Source organism: Mustelus asterias, chromosome 12 (genome assembly GCF_964213995.1).
Source record: "Mustelus asterias chromosome 12, sMusAst1.hap1.1, whole genome shotgun sequence".
In the NCBI taxonomy this organism is placed as follows: Eukaryota; Metazoa; Chordata; class Chondrichthyes; order Carcharhiniformes; family Triakidae; genus Mustelus; species Mustelus asterias.
The window spans coordinates 85,292,233-85,314,651 of NC_135812.1; the positions used below are offsets into that span (position 1 = coordinate 85,292,233).

General features: G+C 41.4%; 1 protein-coding gene across 1 annotated transcript in view; it reads left to right on the forward strand.

The window, feature by feature from the left end:
- ccdc57 (coiled-coil domain containing 57) overlaps positions 1–22,419 on the forward strand; it is a 180,332-nt gene that overhangs the window by 55,146 nt on the left and 102,767 nt on the right. Inside the window, exons 5-6 of the mRNA XM_078225529.1 lie at positions 1,230–1,387; positions 4,652–4,726. Of these exons, the coding sequence (XP_078081655.1) occupies positions 1,230–1,387; positions 4,652–4,726 (233 nt within the window). The remainder of the gene's footprint in view (positions 1–1,229; positions 1,388–4,651; positions 4,727–22,419) is intronic.

Below are 22,419 nucleotides of genomic sequence, written 5' to 3' on the forward strand. Positions count from 1 at the left end.
ACCAGCTCGAGCTGATGTAACATAAATATTCAGCGCTCTCTGCTTACCTATCTTTCCCACTCCCCGTCCTTCTCTTCCAACCAACTCTCCTCCACCTCAGATGAATCAAACTGGATGCCATTGCATGTTTCAACTCCATATCACATTTAGTTTTTGGGTCAACTGGATTTAGCATGGATAATTGGGAGCGGAAATAGAAAAGCAGAAATGGAATGAGCAAAGAGGAGAGGAGATGCACCCCATCAACTTTCATATTTCAAATGTCCAATTATATTTACCTGATGTATCCAAGCTCAAACTTGCATTAAAATTCTTGTGAATTTATGGTTCCACTTTACACAACGCCTATATCAATTCTTCAGCAAGATGTGAATAGAATAGAATCCCTACAGTGTCGAAGGAGGCCATTTGGCCCATCAAATCTGCACCGACCACAATTCCACCCAGGTCCTATCCCCATAACCTCATGTATTTACCCTGCTAATCCCCCAGACACCAAGGGGCAATTTACCATGGCCAATCAACTAACCTGCACATCTTTGGATTGCGAGGGGAAAGCGGAGCACCCAGAGGAAACTCAAGATGGCGCCGGAGCGTGGCGACTTCTTGCAAGCTGTACCCAGTATACCGTCTAATTCTATCTTTTACTCTATTCTATGCTTTTAAAACTCATTTAACCTTTCTAACAATGCCTTATATTAAAATGATCTTTCTCTACACCCTAGCTATGACTGTAACACTACATTCTGCACCCTCTCCTTTCCTTCTCTATGTATGGTATGTTTTGTATAGTGCTCAAGAAACAATACTTTTCACTGTATACTAATACAATATTCATTGAACCCTACAGTGCAGAAGGAGGCCATTCAGCCCATCGAGTCTGCATTGACCACAATCCCACCCAGGCCCTATCCCCATAACCCTACTCATTTACCCTACGAACCCCCTGACACTAAGGGGCAATTTAGCATGGCCAATCAACCTAACTCGCACGTCTTTGGAGTGTGGGAGGAAACCCACGCAGACTAAGGGAGAATATGCAAACTCCACACAGATAGTGATCCAAGCCAGGAATCGAACCCGGGTCCCTGGCGCTGTGAGACAGCAGTGCTAACCACTGTGCCACCATGCTGCCGTGTAGTTGAAAGATTTTATTTTTCACATATATTTCCACAGCTTGGACTTAAAAGAATAATCATATCTGTGTTGCCCTATACTTGACCATACAGGTGAAACTTCTGTCAAAAGAATTGGAGCTTCTGAGGGAGGCAGGAGTAAAGGCTGGAGAATCACTTCAGAGGGCGGAGAAAACAAACACTCAAATGGAGAAAGAGCTTCAAAGAAAAGGGCATGAATTGAAAGATGTAGTTGCCTTAAAAGAAATCAGGTTTGTGGTATCGGATAAAGTTTGTATTTTATTTGTTAATTTGTTTAAGATATGACTTGCAGACAATCTCTCTCATATTTTGGATATTTTGTCAATGTTTAAGAACTGTTTAGCGGATACTTCTGTTACTAATTTCTATGCTTTATGTTTTTAAAAGAGCTATGGAGATAGGTTGAAAGTGTGGGGGTTAGTGGTCTTTCGTCTCTAGGATCAGGGATCAAATCCAGATTAATGCAATGCAAGTGTAGCAATCCTTTTGAAAATGGGTGTTTTTGATCCTGTTCCGATGGGCATGGACTTGCATGGACCCTTTTATAGTTCTAATTGGTAACCTGATTCAGGTTCAGATGGTTGGTATGCGAAATTGATGTTTTTCAGAGTTTGGAGCTGAGATACGTTATTGGGGCAGAGCAGAAGGAGCAATGCTAACAGAGGGTGCCTGAGCTGGAAAGAGATCAATTTGCTAGCATGCTCTGAATTCACTGATTACTCTATTTGTTATGTGCATAGAATCTAATGCTTTTATTGATAACTTGGCTCTATCAGCAAACTCTGTTTGACAAGGTGCCCAATTAAGCACATTCAAGGTCATCTCAACAAACAGGGGATGAACAAAAGTGATATAATTTACTGTGGATTTAAAAACAAACTACTCTACCATTTCATACTTCTATTAAACCCCCTTCTCAGTCATTTCTTTCAGTGCTGAAGGCCCGAGTTTCCCCAGTCATATTTCATAATTACATCCTTTGACGCATATCATTTGGCCTTTGAGCTCTTTCTGTATCACTTCCTGGGCTTGACTGCTTCAATTATATCACAGTGAGAAATATTAGGTGCAGTTATCAATGAGGAATGCCAGAGCACTTTACAAGTTCTATTCAGCATGATAACGTCCCAAGTTATATTGGACTGATGTCAAATAATGCAATATTCTATTTGCTTTGTTACTTGCAGTTTCATACTGATTAACTGTGCAAAGTCGACGAATTCTTCTAGATCTTTTAACTTCAGCCAGCCCAGTACTTATCAGGCAAAGTAGTGTTTGTTGAGGAAGTAGACAGAGTTATGTTTTGGGTGTGGAGCCTTTCTCAAAACTCTTTGCCAAAGTCTATATGCATGTTAATTTATCTCTTCACTCCACAGATGTTGCCTGTCCTGCTCAGTGAGGCTTTTGCCTCACTGTGAGGTGTGGCTTTTGCTACCAAATAAACCTGTTGGACTTTAACCTGGTGTTGTTAAACTTCTTGCTGTGTTTACCCCAGTCCAACGCCGGCATCTCCACATCACTGCTCAGTGATCCCATACTTCTCTGTTTTTATTTTAGATTTGCCGTTTTTTTGAACTTTGCAATCACTCATAGGGAACAAGTGTTGTCCATTTTTATTTCTCTTGTGCAGTAGCTTGTACAACTCAGTTTTGAAATTCACCTGCTACAGTTCAGCCTATTTACAGTTTTAATCCAACCATTTTTTTGTAGAATCACTCTCCGGTTAATTTAGTGGAGTTGGTTTGCTCAGTTGACTGGATGGATGGTTCGTGACGTAGAGTGAAGCCAATAGCACAGGTTCGATTCCCACACCAGCTGATGTTATTCATGAAGGCCTGCCTTCTCAACCTTGCCCCTCACCTGAGATGTGGTGATGAGATTAAATCACCACCAGTCAGATTCCCTCCCTCAAAGGGAGAGCAGCCTATGGTCATCTGGGACTATGGCGACTTTACCTTTACCTTTAATTTCATGTTATCTGTGAATTAAACTTGTAACATTGAGTTTATGAATCCACATCATTGACATAAATTAGAAACAATAGGAGCAGTGACTGCTGATGCATTGACAAAGTACTGCTTTCCTCTTGGCCTCACCCCTGCTCCCAATAAGTAACTGTTGCTTACTTCTCTTATATCAGCTTCTTATCTGTAGCCCAGGTTTCATCTTGGGGAAAAGTGTAGTTGAAGCCTAAGCTCAACCATGATCATACTGAATGGTGGAGTAGACTAGATGGGCCATATGGTTTACTCCTGCTGTTACCTCTTATGTTTTTGTGTAAGCACTGTACAGTATTGACTGACATTACATTGGGAAATTTTTAAAAAGTGAGTTAGGGTAGCCTGGGAGAATTGAAAAATCAGATAAAAACCCTGACCAGTTTGGGAAAAATGATCTGTAGACTTCTTCTCCATCCAGTTAAGTGATTAAAACTAGACCAGGTGATCTGATCAATGTGATATTGTATGTATATTTATATGAGATGACATGAACCCTCCTCAGAAGGAGATGATGTACACCCTCCTCAGGTTCATATAGCTCACTATTTCTAACTGTCAAGAGAAGAGTTACATAAGATTTGATAGCCACCTGAATGAGAACCACTAGCCTGCATGGAACAATAATCCATCAGGGACACTGTCTTCATGAGGAGAGAGGAGAAATTTGGGGAGGAAAACTAAAATCTAAACTTACTTGAAAAGCTTGACCCGTGCTCATCTACATCTATGTATTGTCATACCAATGACAACTGGGCTCTTAACCTGTTGCCTGCAGACTTCAATCATTGACATCTATCTGCTGATCTGTTAGTGAATGAGTATAAAAATAATTAATAATTTCACTGCTTTTCAAGTAGTCACATTTAGACTTTTAACTAAATATTGACCGATTGTTATTGCAGAAACCTTTGATTCTATCAGGTAGCAAAGTTCCTTTGGATCTTATTGAAACTTACAGGATACTGCGAGGCTTGGATAGAGTAGATGTGGAAAGGATGTTTCCACCAGTAGGAAAAACTAGAACCAGAGGGCACAACCTCAGGCTAAAGGGACGATCCTTTAAAACGGAGATGAGGAGGAATTTCTTCAGCCAGAGAGTGGTGAATCTGTGGAACTCTTTGCCGCAGAAGGCTGTGGAGGCCAGGTCATTGAGTGTCTTTAAGACAGAGATAGATAGGTTCTTGATTAATAAGGGGATCAGGGGTTATGGGAAAAAAGCAGGAGAATGGGGATGCGAAAAATATCAGCCATGATTGAATGACGGAGCAGACTTGATGGGCTGAGTGGCCTATTTCTGCTCCTATACTTTATGGTCTTTATCCAGGGAATAGAAGAATTGCAATGAGTTGTAAGCACACCAGCTTTAAGGTTAACAGTTAAATGTTGCTATCCTCACAAAGCAAAATGGAAGCTCCACTTTCTTACAAAGATCTGGGAGTGATTCTGTAGGAAACAGAAAGTTTTATTTATTTTAAGTCTCTTTTTGTCTGTCAGGATAAAAGAACTGGAGGACAATGTCAATAAAATGGAAATTAAGTTGAAAAAAGAAGAAGAAATATTCCAACGCAAGTAAGTAAATTTATATTACTAAAGTCATCTGTTAGTATACATCATGTGAAATACAGAATCCTTATATAACAGCCCAGAAGAGATGGCCTGATAAAAGATTGAATTTTTTAAATGTCGATTTTATTTAGAAAACAGCCCTTCATTCCCATAAACATTTCAAATGTTCTGGTTAAAAATACATGCCTATCATTTTCAAAATGTCAGCATGTGTCAGGCAACTTAAAGTCCCAGGCTGCTGTGGAAATCTAAATTATGGTGAGTCTGGAAAGGAGCTCAGGTACTTATTATAAATAATTCTCAAACACTGGATATGTTCAGATATCCTATTTAAGAAGACCGGCGGCTCCAAAAGTAGTTTTCATATTAGCATAGTCACCATATTATGAGTAGCCCAGGTTTTGCTGTGCCAATATGGATGCAGCTGTTGGTGTTCACCACTGTTACTGGGTAAAACTGACAGTTACCTCTGGGTCCAGACATGCATAGTTAAATATAGAAATCCTGGGGATGTGTCAATGATACTGTGCTCCTCCATAGGCTGTTCTGTTGGCATCTTTGTTAATAAACTTCCGCAGTGATCACTGTAATGGCATGAAATTAGACTAATTACACTCTATTCATGCTCTAAAGACAAATGAAAAGTTAGACCATTTACAATCAGGAGCAGCTGAGTTTTTAAAAACTATCTGGTCCTGAATAAAGTAATTTTAGAAATGTAAGGTCTCATTCCCTCAGGAAAATTAATGTTGCAGATATGAAAATTAAAAGAAGCACTTTAATATTTTTCCTTTTTTTAAGTCTTTCCCTTAATCACACGTGGAAATCCCAATCTTTATTTTATAGCTTGTACAATGATTTAAGTGCAACTTTTATATTTCCTGCATTTCAGCTTCTGCTTTGTGGTCTGAGTATCTCAGTGAAAGTTTTTTAGTCTGATTATTGAGGAGCCTTCCTGTACCTGTTCTGCTCATAGTCACTCACAGCAGGCAGTGAATTCAACCATACACCAGATGACTGGAAATCTTGCCTGACATGCCTGCTGAAAGTTTGTGGGCATCTGTATGCAAGGTCAACAGCAAAAAACACTTCTATTCTGCTCACAGCAAAAATAAATCTGAGCCACTGACTTTTATTGTTGTCCCTTAATGAGTTTTTCCAGTTTGTGACAATGGCAATTTAGTCTTTTTTAAGTGCATCCATTTTCCTTTTTCTCTGCCTGCCACTTTTGTCCTCCCCACTTTCTTTCATAAATTTCATGGACAATGGGAACCACCTGATCTGTTGCCCAAGTGTTCATTTTTGGTTTCTGTCTGCAGTAAGTGAGTTTGAGTATGTTATCAGTCGCATTCAGCACAACCGTGCCCTATCTACCCAGTGTCTACCCACATAGTGAAGGTCACTGGATAGCAATGGCTGGCTTTCCTCTCCATAAATTGGGACACTGCGGCTAATTCCTCAATCAGCAACTCTCTCCCACTTCCACCCCCTGCATCCATGATAAATTAACTCGGGTGTGAAATTGAACTTGAAGTCTTCCAGATATGTATGGTTCCGCTAGTTTTGCCTTAACCAACTGAGCTTTTTGGAAAGTTCTGAACATTATTGTTTTACAGCCAATAAATTGGAAATATTTGAGTAAGCAAAATATTGTGGATGCTGGAATCTGAAACAAGAATTTTTTTGATTTGATTTTATTATTGTCATATGTACCGAGATGCAGTGAAGAGCATTGTTTTGCGTGCTAGCCATACAAATCATACCATATATAGCTCGCAAAGAGTCGCCATGCTCCACGCCATCTTGAAACATGGATGGTCAATCCACAGTGAGATCAGTACCACACCCCCATTCTCTCTCCACTCCGTGTTGTGGGGGCTGGCTACATGTATTTTAGAGCCTTGTGTCGAGGTCAGGTTTTGTAAATTAAAGGAACACTTGTGCATACAGCTCACAGCAGAGACAATGCTAGAAAAACTCAGCAGATCAGCAGGTATGCCAGCATCTATCAGGTGAGAAGCGGAGTTTAATTGGGGGAGTGGAATTCTCTGGTCGTTCACACCGGCGGGATATTCCGGTCCTGCTGGCAGTGCACCCCTCCTGCGGGTTTCACAGCGGTGCGGGGCGACATCACTGGGAAATCCCATTGACAGTAGCAGCACCAGAGAATCCCACTGCGAGTGAACAGCACCTCTGCCACTGAGATATATGCAGCTGGGAGGCCGGAAAATTCCACCCAATGTTTCAAATCATAGATGCTTCATCGAAACCACAGAGTCGTAGACTCTTCATTTTTCCAGTGTCTTCTATTCTTGTTGGAAATACTTGAGGATGCTCAGCAGGACATTAGGGGTCAAACTAACTATGCCATAGAGATTTGTATTTCAGCCAAATTACTAATAAGATTGCAAAAAAAGGCAAGTATACTGCAAAAGATGCCTTTGGTTTCTGTCTGCAGTAAGTGAGTTTGAGTATGTTATCAGTCGCATTCAGCACAACCGTGCAAAAGATACCGGCTTGGGTCACTGTCTGTGTGGAGTTTGCACATTCTCCTCGTGTCTGCGTGGGTTTCCTCCGGGTGCTCCGGTTTCCTCCCACAGTCCAAAGATGTGCGGGTTAGGTTGATTGGCCATGCTAAAAATTGTCCTTAGTGTCCTGAGATGCGTAGGTTAGAGGGATTAGTGGGTAAATATGTAGGGATATGGGGATAGGGCCTGGGTGGGATTGTGGTCGGTGCAGACTCGATGGGCCGAATGGCCTCTTTCTGTACTGTAGGGTTTCTATGATTTCTATGATTTCAATGAAAAGGAGGGAAGTAAACTCAAAACGTTTTCTCGATCATTGAGAATTTATGGCACATGAGGCCTTTAGGCCCATCTTGTCCTTGCCAGCCAAAAAAGAGCTATCCAGTCTAATCACACCATCTAGGTCTTACTCCCTATAAGTTATGATACCACAAGTGCACTTTCAAGTTTCTTTTAATGAATTGAGGGTTTCTGCCTCTCTCACTTTCTTTCAGGCAGTGAGTTCCGAATCCCCACCACACTCTGGCTGAAAAACATCAGTCTTAAATACCCTTCTAGTCCTTCTACCAACTGTTTTAATTCAAATGGAGTTATTTTATGTAGCTTTGAGTTGTTAACATAAAACAGAACATAAATTCCTCTCCTGGCTGGTGACTAGTGCTTATACAGGGAAAACTAAAGAATGATAATGCTATCACTTGCAATATATTTGTTTCTGCTTATGAGGTATAATTGTCACTTCATAGTTTTCAAATATACAGAACATTTTAAAGAAGTAATTAATGATGTAACATTGTATTTTGTGTATATTATCCAAAAAGTAGGGCAGGAGGAACAGACTTGCACTTGTATAGAGTGTCTTTCACATCATCAAAATGTCATAGCACTTAGGAACAGGAGTAGGTCATTCAATCCTTTTAGCTTGTTCCACCGCCATTCAATAAAACCATGGCTGACCTGGCTATGATCTCAGCTCCACTTTCTCATCTTCCCCTCCCATAATCCTTGACTTCCTTGTCATAAATCTAACTCATCCTTGAGTAAATTCAGTGTCCTAGTCTCCACTGCTGTCTGAGGAAGAAAATTCCGCAGAGTAATGACCTGAAGAGAGAAAACAATTTCTCCTCATCTCCATTTTAAAAGGAAGATCTCTCATTCTTAAACTGTGTCTGTTAATTCTAGTGCCCTGCAAGAGGAAACATCTTTCCAGGATCTACCCTATCAAGTTCCCGTAGGATCTTGCATATTTCACCTATCATTCTTCTAAACTCTAATGGATTTAAGCCAACATTTTCAAACTTTCTTCAGAAGATAAGCCCTTCATCCCAGAAATGAGTCAAGTGAACATTCTCTGTCCTGTTTCTAACACAGTTATATAATTTTTAAAATAAGGACACCAAAACTGTACAATGTAATCCAGATGTGGCCTCACCAAGGACCTGTCCAGCTGCAGTAAAACGTCCCTACTTTTCCATTCCATTTCCATTGCAGTAAATACCATTATTCCAGCCTGAGCAACACCCTAATGACATCACCATCAAATCATGTGATCAGCTCTTAAAGCAATCATGCAACCAGTTAAATATATAACACTCCTTTTCTATTCTTCCTGCCAAAATGGACAAGTTCATGTTTTCCCACATTACACTCCAAATTTTTGTCCACTCATTTAACCTATCTAAATTCCTTTGCAAACTCTCTGCCTCCACTTGACAACTTACTGTCTCACTTTTCTTGGTGTCATCACCAAATTTAGCTAGCATACATTCAGTCCCTACATCCAAGTCACTGATATAGTTGAGGCCCAAGCATTGATCCTTGTAGCACTCCACTAGTTACAGCTTGTCAACCCAAAAAATGCATCTTTATCCCTACTCTCTGCTTCCTGTTAACTGAGCAATCCTTTGCAATCCTTTGTTATCCCCGACACCATGAGCTCTTAATTTGTGCAGTAACCTTTGATGTGGCACCTTATCAAATGCCTTGGGAAATCAAAGTGCACCACATTTATAAGTTTCCCTTTAGCCACTTTGCTTGTTACTTCCCCCCAAAAAACTATTATAAATTAGTTAAATGTGATTTCCCTTTTGGAAAGCCATGTTGATTCTGCTTCATCACATTATGATTTTCTACATATACTGTTATTACCTCCTTCATAATGGATTAGAACCATAGAAAATTACAGCTCAGAAACAGGCCTTTTGGCCCTTCTTGTCTGTGCCGAACCATTTTATGCCTAGTCCCACTGACCTGCACTTGGACCATATCCCTCCACACCCCTCTCATCCATGAACCCGTCCAAGTTTTTCTTAAATGTTAAAAGTGACCCCGCATTTACCACTTTATCCGGCAGCTCATTCCACACTCCCACCACTCTCTGCGTGAAGAAGCCCCCCCTAATATTCCCTTTAAACTTTTCTCCTTTCACCCTTAACCCATGCCCTCTGGTTTTTTTCTCCCCTAGCCTCAGCGGAAAAAGCCTGCTTGCATTCACTCTATCTATACCCATCAAAATCTTATACACCTCTATCAAATCTCCCCTCAATCTTCTACGCTCCAGGGAATAAAGTCCCAACCTATTCAATCTCTCTCTGTAACTCAGCTTCTCAAGTCCCGGCAACATCCTCGTGAACCTTCTCTGCACTCTTTCAATCTTATTTACATCCTTCCTGTAACTAGGTGACCAAAACTGTACACAATACTCCAAATTCGGCCTCACCAATGCCTTATATAACCTTACCATAACACTCCAACTTTTATACTCGATACTCCGATTTATAAAGGCCAATGTACCAAAGGCACTCTTTACGACCCTATCCACCTGTGACGTCACTTTTAGGGAACTCTGTACCTGTATTCCCAGATCCCTCTGTTCAACTGCACTCTTCAGAGTCCTACCATTTACCCTGTACGTTCTTCTTTGGTTTGTCCTTCCAAAGTGCAATATCTCACACTTGTCTGCGTTAAATTCCATTTGCCATTTTTCAGCCCATTTTTCTAGTTGGTCCAAATCCCTCTGCAAGCTTTGAAAACCTTCCTCACTGTCCACTACACCTCCAATCTTTGTATCATCAGCAAACTTGCTGATCCAATTTACCACATTATCATCCAGATCATTGATATAGATGACAAACAACAATGGACCCAACACCGATCCCTGCGGCACACCACTAGTCACAGGCCTCCAGCAATTTCTAGCAATTTTCTGAGGATAAATGGTAGGCCCATAGTTTCCTGCTTCCAGTCTCCCTCCTTTCTTGAATAAAGATGTTACATTAGCTTTTTTCCAATCTGTCAGCATCCTTCCAGAATCTAGGGAGTTTTGGAAGATTATAACCAATGTCCCTATCATGTTTGCAGCCACTTTTTTAAAGATCCTGGATGCAGGCCATCATAGAATCCCTACAGTGCAGAAGGAGGCCATTCGGTCCATTGAGTCTGCACCGACCACAATCCCACCCAGGAACTATCCCCATAACCCCATGCATTTACCCTTGCTAGTCCCCTTGACACTAAGGATCAATTTAGCATGGCCAATCCACCTAACCCACACATCTTTCGGACTGTGGGAGGAAACCGGAGAAAACCCACACAGACACAGGGAGAACATGCAAACTCCACCAGACAGCGACCAAGGCTGGGAATTAAAACCCAGGTCCCTGGCGGTGTGAGGCAGCAGTGCTGGACACTGTGCCGCCATCTGGGCCTGGGAACTTGTCAGCCTTTAGGTCTAATAGTTTTCCTTGTTTTCCATGATAAATTCTCCGGACTCACGCTATGACACTAGCTTCAGTCGCTCTTTTCTATTTAAAGACTTGCAGAAACATTGTAAACATTTCACAGTTGATGCAGCTGTGTAAGAAGATATGTTAATCAATTTGTGCAAAAGAGATAAGTGATGAGTTGATCTGCTTTGGTGGTAGTAGAACATAGAACATAGAACAGTACAGCACAGAACAGGCCCTTCGGCCCACGATGTTGTGCCGAGCTTTATCTGAAACCAAGATCAAGCTATCCCACTCCCTATCATCCTGGTGTGCTCCATGTGCCTATCCAATAACCGCTTAAATGTTTCTAAAGTGTCTGACTCCACTATCACTGCAGGCAGTCCATTCCACACCCCAACCACTCTCTGCATAAAGAACCTACCTCTGATATCCGTCCTGTATCTCCCACCACGAACCCTATAGTTATGCCCCCTTGTAATAGCCACCTTCAAAGATTTGTGGACTTGCACACCTAGGTCCCTCTGTGTTTCTATACTCCTGATGACTCTGCCATTTATTGTATAACTCCTCCCTACATTATTTCTTTAATGTAGTGTTTGATGGATCAGTATTGGCCAGGATATAACCCCAATGTTCCTTTACCTGTAGTGCCATGGGTCTTTCTGCTTCCACCTAAAAGTCAAACAGAACTTTAATCTAATGTTTCTCCAAGAAACCAACCCTTGACCCCTCTGTCTTTTAGACTTGCATTCATCTCGAACTTCCTTTTCCTCACCTATGCCCTTGAATATGCCGTCGCCTCTCAAATGTGTGATTATCTTTCCTGGAACTCCATGTTTGGGACCCTCCAATCAGATTTCTGTCCTTGCCACAGTACCAAAATGGTTTTGATCAAAGTCCTATATAACTTGGCTTATATGCAGCCTTTCGCATAGTCAGCCAGACCTCCCGTGCCTTCCCTCCCCCGACAGCTGGGCAGGACAGCACTTGCCTGATGCCATTCTTAGCTATTCAGTAATAGCCAAAGAATCACCTTCAATACCTTCTCATCCCACTTCTGCATCATTGCCTTTGGAGACCCTCAAGAATCTATCCTTGACGCCTTCCTGTTTCGCACCTTCATGCTGCCCAATGGTAACATCACATCAGGTTTCACATGTACAATGACAACTAGCAACTCTACCTCACCAAAACCTCTCCCAACCCCTCCATTATTTTTAAATTGACACTGATGTGCGGGTTAGGTCGATTGGCCATCCTAAAAATTGTCCCTTAGTGTCCTGAGATGCGTAGGTTAGAGGGATTAGCGGATAGATATGTAGGCATATGGGATAGGGCCTGGGTGGGATTGTGGTCGGTACAGACTCGATGGGCCAAATGGCCTCTTTCTGCACTGTAGGGTTTCTATGATTCTATGAAGTGCCAACCTAGGTTATGTGCTCAAATCCTGGAAAAAGGCTTTGAGGTATGGCTTTCTGAGTAAGGTGAAAGAGTGCCACTTAGTCACCTTGCACTGGAAATCCAAACTTCTGTCTCAAAGATGGAAGTATTCTTTAAAGTACATTGGTCATGTGTGTAATGCACCAGTTCTCATCTCTTGACAAGATTCCTGGTGTTTAATCAAAGAATAAAGAAGAACAAAGAAAATGACAGGAACAGGCACTTCGGCCCTCCAAGCCTGCAGCGACCATGCTGCCCAACTGAACTAAAACCCCCTTCCCTTCCAGGGACCATATCCCTCTATTCCCATCCTATTCATGTATTTGTCAAGACGCCCCTTAAATGTCACTATCGTATCTGCTTCCACTACCTCCTCCGGCAGCAAGTTCCAGGCACCCACCACCCTTTGTGTAAAAATACAAAACCTGCCTTGTACATCTCCTTTAAACCTTATCCCTCGCACCTTAAACCTATGCCCCTTAGTAGTCCAAAGATGTGCAGGTTAGGTTAATTGGCCATGTTAAATTGCCCCTTAGTGTCCTGGGATGCGTAGGTTAGAGGGATTAGCAGGTAAATATGTAGGGATATGGGGATAGGGCCTGAGTGGGATCATGGTCGGTGCAGACTCGATGGGCCGAATGGCCTCTTTCTGCACTGTAGGGTTTCTATGATTTTTAGTTGACTCTCCTACTCTGGGAAAAAGCTTCTGACTATCCACTTTGTCCATGCCCCTCATAATCTTGTAGACTTCTATCGCTTGCTGAGTGTCTTGCCATGATGGTAGGGGGGTTGTGGTGATGCCACTTTGTAGCTGTGCATTGAATGATGTTGACATTGAAGTAACTGATGGGGTTGTAACTCAAATTATCAGCTAACCCTGCTTTCCAGGATATGGAATGGAATGCAGAATATTGGTACTGAGGAAAAAAATAAAAATAAGTCCTCTACTTTTGTATTGAATTCAGACTGTTGTGACTGCAATGGGAAACTTGCTTTTGAATTTTAAAATAGGTCAGGTTCTCACTAATCCAATTAAAATGGTTTTATGCAAACAGTAATTAGTTTAGTAGCTCACAGATTGTGTGGAGTTCAGTGCTGCCTTTGTCAGTTTATGCAGTAAGCGTTTTACTGAAGTGGGACAACAATTTTGTTAAAAACGTTTAAGACACTAATTGTTTCTTTTTAACTTATGAAATATTTTTTGACAACTGAAATCACAGAAGAACTATACATCAAAAATGATAGTTGAGTAAATGTTGTAGTCGTTTATAATCCTCGCCCAGGCTATTCAAATATTTTGTGTACTGGTCAAAGACTTGGTAGGCTTCCTGAGATTCATTGATTTTATCCAGTGAGTAGCTCAACAACATAGACTATATAGGCTCTGGGTTCAATCAGTTTTGGTACTTTTAATTCATCTCAGCTAGAGTAACAATAACAATGAAGCACAGTAAGTTACAATCCCTCAAACTATTGAGGGGAAAGTCAGCCAATGTTTCCACTATTAATTGCCAACCAGGAAGCGGTTCTGGAAGTGCTCAGGTATGGATGTTGAGTGAGGTACTTGAGTTGACCAGCACCTGTGGTACAGCATGGCAGCTGGGATTTTAGTATCTTCAGTGGTAGAGATAAGGGGAGAAAACTAACTACATTAAAAATCATTAAGAGGTATCATACATTTGGCATGCAGAAACAGCCAAGCCCATGTTTCAACAGATCATGCAGTTAAGCCTCATTGAGACTGGACTGAAACTTCCGTGCAGAATAGAGGAAATACTGTACTATTGGAAGTAACTCGCCCATCCCTGTTATTAGTCTAGTAAACCTTCTCTGAACTGCTTCCAATGTATTTACATCTTTTGTTAGATAAGGAGATCAATACTGTACACAATACTCCAGACGCAGTCTCACCATTGCCTGTATAGCTGAAACATAACTTCCCTACTTTTGTAGACAATTCCCCTCACAATAACAAACATTCTATTAGCTTTCCTAATTACTTGCTGTACCTGTATAGTCGCTCAAGGTAAGGGGGGAAAGGTTCAGTAGAGATGTGTGGGGGCAGGTTTTTTACACAGAGTGGTGGGGACATGGAATGCACTGCCAAGTGAAGTGGTTGAGACAGACACATTAGCAATATTGAAGACTTATCTGGATAGACACTTGAACAGACGGGGAATAGAGGGGTACAGGCGGTTGGTCTAGATAAGATAACATGACCGGTGCAGGGTTGGAGAGCTGATGGGCCTGTTCCTGTGCTGTACTGTTCTTTATTCTTTTTGTGATTCATGCACTGGGACATCCAATTCCCTTTGCATCTCAGAGCTCTGCTTTCTCTCCCATTTGGATAATCTTTTTTATTCTTTTTATTCTGGCTAAAATGAACAATTTCACATTTTCCCACATTTCCTCCATTTGCCAGATTTCTGTAGCCTCCCTGCATCCTCTTCACAATTTATTTCTGTAATGTCCTAACTATATTAAGGTTGTGAGTTTAAAACAAAAGGAAAAATATGTGGTTTGCACATGTAGATTCAAAATTACAATAAGAGGGTTATTGCAGCAGCTGCTGCCTGCAAGAGTACAAAATGAAACTAAACGGGAGCCTGTGAACCACCCCAATGATATCATTATCAAATCATGTGGTGGCTCTTAAAGCAATCATGCAACCACTTAAATATATTACATCCTTCCCCCTTTACTTCTGAGGTCTTGACAACAAATTGCTATAATGTTATACATATGATCAATAATACTCTAGACCCAGTACTATGCATCATTACTCATTATACACAGTCAATAAGAAAGTCAATCAAGAGGACATCTATTCTTCTTTGGTTGTATACAATGTTCAAGAACTTGGCTGTCCTTGACCCTAGAAGAATCATTTGGAACTTCAGTAAACACTTCTTCTCTTGGAACTAATCCTGCATCATTCTCACATAGTATAGTAACAAAGACACAATCATCAGGCAACTCAGATTCAACTAAGTATTCTGTAGTGGTATTCACAACAGGAGGGACTAAAGAAGTTGGTTCTTCTGGAGATTATTCTGTGAAATCATTTTGACATGGCAACAATTGGTCAGCATGATGTTGCCAAACTTGTTCATTTTTGGTTTGAATCATGGAAGAAATTGGACCTGTAATAATTCAGCCAAACGCTGGTTTCCTGTCACCAATATCCTTTATTGTGCACCAAAGGAAAAGGCTGTGCCTGTATCCGACAATCAGGTCATCTTCAGCTCAGAACCTACAATGGTCCGGTAGCGTAACAGGTTTAAAAGCCTCCACTGACCATTTCCCATTAGGCGAGCCTCCTCTTGCTCAATAAGGCAGCTCTTACTCCACAAAACCCACGGGGAGATCTTTTGATGATTCCCGATGAATTCGTGGCCATCATAAAGGGACCTTTTTTTTGCTCAAAGTATGGCTGGTATCCAATCCTCACTTGTGGTTTAATTCCGCTCTAACACTCGGTCTTCTTGCTGAAATGGGCATTGTTTTGGCCTCACCTCTAGCAACTTCAGATTGTTGTGGACGCTCTACTATCTCTGAAGTTTCTGGAGGTGATAACAAATCAAACATTGTTCTCAACTTTCTCTTCAAGAGTAGTAATGCAGTTGAACTTTGGGTAGTCGCATGAGTAGTATTTCTATAAGATGCCAGAAAGCACACAACATGATAATGAACCTTATTCTTTTGAATCTTTTAAAGAATGTTTCAAGGATTGTGCAAATCTTTCAGCTAATCCATGGATGATAAGGTGTGGAATTTAAACACTGAGTACCATTTACTTTGAGATAATCCTCAAACTCTTATGAAGTAAACTGTGAACCATTATGGCTAACAATCTGCTCGGGTTTACCAAAACTTGCAAAAGTTTTGTCAAGGTTTTCACTGGTTTGTTTCAGTTGTAGTAGATCTCATGATAACTTCTGGCCACTTTGAATGCGATCAATTATGACTAAGAACATGTAACCCTCAAACGGACCAGCAAAACCTACATGCAATCATTGCCATGGCATTTTAGGCCACTCCCAAGGATGTAAAGGAGACGACGGTGGTTTATTTCTTATTCATGCACACATAATTGACACTCTCCCACTTCTTCAATCTGAGCATCCAGAGCCTGCCACCAAAAATAACTATGTGCTAATTCCTTCATCCAGACTATACCAGGGTGTCCTTCATGCAGTTGTTCAAGAAATCTTCCGCGTAGACTAGGAAGAATGACCATTTGGATTCCTCACAATAGACATCCATCTTGGACAGTCAACTCAAACTTTCTTGACAGATATGGTTTCAAATGAAGATGTATATAATACATTCCGGTCATCGTTCCTTTCAATACCATATCCATTACCTTCCTCATCGCAGGATCATTTCTTGTATGTCTCTGAACTCAAGAAGCTATGGCAGGCAAATGATCTACTAGCAAAAAATAAAGCATATTAGCAAAACTAGTTGGTGGCATCTGCTAAGTAGGTAAAGGTAAGCGTGATAAAGCACCAGCCTTAGCACTGCACTCTGATTGACGATACTCTATATCATAGGAATGTGCAGATAAGATCAGTGACCATCTTTCAATTGGCTAGCAGCCAACGACGATGTGCCTTTATACGGCCCAAAAATAGTAGTTAAGGGTTCGAAAACAGTTAATAATGTGAAATGATGACCATATAAAATAATGATGAAACCTTCTTACAACAAAAATTATGCTCAATGCTGCTTTTTCTAGCTGAGCATAGTTAGAGATTCAGCACGAGTCAGAGTACGTGAAGCACAAGACAAACTAGTGCGGCATTCCATTGACAACAAATCTCCTGACAGGAGTTAACTCCAAACAGTGGCAGTGACCAGCATTTTTAGGATTTTTTTTCACATTACAGTTATTTTGCAGTAATTTGCAGGAGAGATGTACTGTGCTGACTTAAACATATGATTTCTCTTCACTTTAGTCTGTATACCTGATCACAACTCCAATTTTCAGCCACATGCATTAATATTTCAAATAAGCTGCACTAACCAGCAGGGTATCTTTTAAGCTGATTGGTTTTTGAGAAGGATATTTTCTTCTTTCCCACAGACATGCTGCCAGAATTTTCTGCTTCAGTGCTCCTGGATGTGCACATGCCAGCAGTGCATATCAAGATGTTCTACACCATCAGAAAATCAGAGGCTGAATTGCAGCACTTACCGTATGTGCTCCCAATCTATCCAGGAGTATGGGAACATAAAACCCTGGCCACTGTCTATGGTTTCCATTACAATTTTGCAAGGGGGCACTTGAACCCTATGTTGACAGTGTCACAAATTTAAAATGATTTATACGATACATCCCATAGGAGAAAAAACTTCTTATTGTGACAGTTCTAGTAAGTTTTTTCTGTTTTCCTTGATAAATTTCAATATTTCTTGCTTATCCTCTAATGCATTCAAAAATATAAGTTTTTCTAACATTGGCAACTGACACATTGATTCAGTTTAATTAGTGCTGGAAGTATATGTGGAAATCTATTGAGCTCCAACTAAAAATACAACTGACACACATTAGAATATATTTCAGACCAGAAGTTCTCTATTCACTGTCAATAATTAGTGATGTTGAATATATTAAGTAAGCAAAGCTTTGAGAAAAGGACTACATTATGTACTTATTCTCCCCTTGAGAAACAGCACAGCAAATGCTTACACGCTTTAAATCCTGCAGCTCAATATTATAAATCTTGCATGCTGCATTCTATCAGAAACTCTTCCAAGTGTCAAGAAAACCTGTCAGGAAAATCCAAGAAATTGTAATACTCTCAGTTGGTAATGTTCTGATCGTTATTTTAACTGATGGAGTGTGCGAGTGGCAATTAAGGCAAGTGACAGAATTGCTGTGTAAATTTGAACTGTGTGGTGATGTGTTAATTAGCCCAGGAAGACTTCAAACAGATGTTTACCCAAGGCAATTTAGTACGGATGGGTACAGAATAGGCATAGCTATGAATGGATGTTGTGATTCAAAGGATAAGTTATGCAAGGTATGAAAGAAAGGCAAATGGTTAAGGTGTGGAACTGTTTGAAATATTGGTACTGTGTGAAGCTATTGCCTTATTTTAACTCATTTTATTTCATTTTATTGCTTTTCCTATTTCTTAATAAACATTTAGTTTGCTATAAAACCAGCACAAGTAGCTGCCAGCATCAATTCTGGATTTCACAACCTTTCCTCATACTATACAAATTACAAACACAAATGTAAGGGCAGCTGTTCAAGTTTCCCTTTTGGGATTTGAGCAGCTCAGCATTTACCACCAGCCATGAACTTAACACTAGTCAATAGTACAATACCTCTGTTAGAATTATGAGTTTTAAGAGATTGTTATGGTTTGATGTTGTGTCTTTCATGTAGAGTAAAATGAAGGTGATCACATCACCTGTTCTGACATTTATCCGACAACAGTCTGGACAAAATGATCCCACTAAATCTCTTCGCCACCTGATTTGTTATTAGTCTACCAGATATATAGGGGGCGATCTTACCGGCTGAACCCCCAGTCAATCAGGTGGGGATCAATGCTGTCTGGGTCAGCGATTGGGGGGCATGGGGATCAACGATGCCCAGCGTGGAGTTCAGCGATGTCTGGTGCAGCAATCAGGTGGGGGTACGGATTGGCCGGTGGCGGGGAGAACAGCCGGGGCGGCACTCGGGGGTGGGGATCAGCGATGGCTGGAGCAGCAATCATTTGGGGGGGGGGGATCAGCGACGTCTGGGGCTGCAATTGGTGGGGGGCTGGGGATCAGCAATGTCCGGGGCAGGGATCGGGTGGGGCAGGGGGGGGATCAGCAATATCAAAGACCGGGACTGCGATCGGGGTTGGGCACAGTAGTGCTGACAGGAGATCTCCCAGTGCACTGTGTATACTGGTGGGTACACACCAATGGTGTATACTGGTGGGCATCACATCTGGGCTCTTTTTTATAACTAAGTGCCATACAATTTTGGCTGGGAGCTTGCCCAAAAAGCGGTGGGATTCTCTCCCATTTTCACGCTTGTTCGTCACTTAGAATGTTTTGGTAAGATTGCCCCCACAGTCCTTTCTTCAACTGCAGACATCAGATGCCTCCTTTGTAGGCATGCCCTTCTGTTTTGAATAGTCACCCATCCTATTTTTGAACCCAATGACAACATTTATTTATGAATAGTCTGAATAGTTCCATATGTCTGTCAATTAGATTCTTAATGTCTGTGCCACTGTAGTAGCAAGACTAAGCCAAAAGGACATTCAACTGTCCTTGACAAAATGTTAGTATTTCAAATTTCTAAGACAGGTGTTGTTCATGCTAAATCGGGTGTTATTCAAAGAACTGTAATACTTACCTCAGGAAAATGACATGTTGATTCTTAACAAATGTTTGATAATTGTCACTGCAGCAATCATAATTTCAAGGCTCCTCCATGGACCCATTCATTCAAGTCCAATTGAGGATTAGATGTACTGGAATGGAATGGGGTACATAAGGGCATCTATATTGCTGGACTGCCTTCCTTTGGGTTCAATGGCGCTGGTCACTCCCACTCCAGTAAATGGATATCTTGGCCTATTGCGTCATACAGCACCCTGTTCTTAAGGAATTGCTTGGACACCCAAGGCTCCAAATTGACAGGCATAATATGCAAGCACACTTCTGGCCAAAAGTATTCTGCCCGTCATATTGGGCATACTTTACCCATTCCTGAAGCAGGGGTCAGGCCCATAACGTGCAAATAAGAGGCCTAACACACGATTGGTTTTCCCTGATGCACCAGCACCATTGTAGGTAAGTAACCCATATAAAAGGACCTTAGTGGGCCTCGGCCAACCCACAACCTTCAATTCCTGTTACCACTTCTGGCTTAACCCAGCAATACCCCACATCACTATTCACCGATTCTGAGGTCTGGGATGAATCCCCTCTGAAACCTGCAAACTGGTCCTTCTGAAGACCTAATCGAGTCCCTCGAGGCACATGATTTTAGGCATGTAACAAAATATCCCCTTTGTGCAAGTTGAATGGTTTGGGGGGAGAATATCTCAGAGGATCTCCCATTGTAACTTAATTGGGAAGGAGGTGAAAACTTTGGAGAAACTATGAAGCTATTTTTTTAACCGTTTACATACTTGTGGTTTCTCTAGGCATTCTACCAATCTCCTGCTGCAGTGTTTTGCCGATGTTCTTATTTATATTTTCCAAGCTTTCAGTAGGAAGAATTGATAAAGTTCTCAGGGAATCTAGGTCAATGTAAATCTAACTATTTTGCCTAAATATGCAACTGAAATGGATAATGTTTCCAAATGGTTTTTAAACTTCTGCGCATCACTTCCCATTATATTAAATAATGACAACTTGCATATGGTAAGAATTGTCAAGCTATTTAATTTCTGGCAGGAGAGGATGGTGGTTTATTTCATGTGAAAGATCACTTTATTTCTTAATTATACAAGCCTTATCATCAAATAAACTGCGGAAGAGAGTATGTCCGGGATGCGTGGGGTCCTTAATTATGCTGGCTGCTTTTCCGAGATAGCAGGAAGTGTAGACAGAGTCAATGGATGGGAGGCTGGTTTGCGTGATGGATTGGGCTACATTCACGACCTTTTGTAGTTTCTTGCGGTCTTGGGCTGAGCAGGAGCCATACCAAGTTGTGATACAACCAGAAAGAATGTTTTCTATGGTGCATCTGTAAAAGTTGGTGAGAGTCGTAGCTGACATGCCAAATTTCCTTAGTCTTTTGAGAAAGTAGAGGTGTTGGTGAGCTTTCTTAACCTTAGTGTCAGCTTGGGGGGAACCAAGACAGGTTGTTGGTGATCTGGACGCCTAAAAACATGAAGCCCTTGACCATTTCTACTTCATCCCCATTGATGTAAACAGGGGCATGTTCTCCACTTCGCTTCTTGAAGTCGATGACAATCTCCTTCGTTTTGTTGACATTGAGGGAGAGATTATTGTCGTCGCACCAGTTCACCAGATTCTTTATCTCATTCCTGTACTCTATCTCATCATTGTTTGAGATCTGACCCACTACGGTGGTGTCATCAGCAAAGTCGGGTTGGAGGGGAATTTGGCCACACAGTCATGGGAGTATAAGGAGTAGAGTAGGGGTTGAAGACACAGCCTTGTGAGCACCAGTGTCAGAGTGGGGCACTGGTATCCCATTGTCCGCCTGGAACATCATCTACTTCTCAGGAGCCTTATTCTCCACTTGCCTGTGGGCTACAGTGCTGAATGTTTCCTGTGAAAGCTGTTTAAAGGCCCACAGGCCCTGCACTCCCAGGCCGCTCGTGTCACTCCAACTTCCTGCAAAGACAAATGCTGTTCTCAAGATGACGATACAAAGAATGAAGAAAACAATCTTTCCTGAACATCTGTCTAATATTCTACTGAATATGGTACAAACCTGAACAGTTCCATTCCACCATCATCAATAACAACTTGCATTTATATAGTGTCTTTAACATAGCAAAAGGTATCAAGGCACTTCACCGGGGTATTATCGTAAAAACATTGACACCAAGCTACATGAGATATTAGGACAGGTAACCAACTGTTTAGTCAAACATGTAGGTTTTGAGGAGCATTGTAAAGGAGGAGAGGTAGAGAAGGGACGAGGTTGTGGGAAATTTCAAGAGCTTCGGGCCAGGTCACTGAAGGCATTGCTGACATTAATGAAAATTGGGGATGTGCAAGAGGCCAGAATTTAGAGGAAGGCAAAGATCTCAGTGGATTGTAGGGCTGGAGGACGATTCAGATATGGCAAGGCTGAATTGATGGAACCATTTGAAATCAAGGTTGGGACTTTTAAAATAAAGGGGTGGTCGGATCACAAGCCAATGTAGGTCAGTGAACATAGGGATGATGGGTGAATGGGACTTGATGCGAATTAGCATTATTTATGGCAGCAGAGATGATATGAATAAAATGTGAATATGAGTTTTGGATGAACTTAAGCGTGGAAGCTAGCCAGGAAAGCATT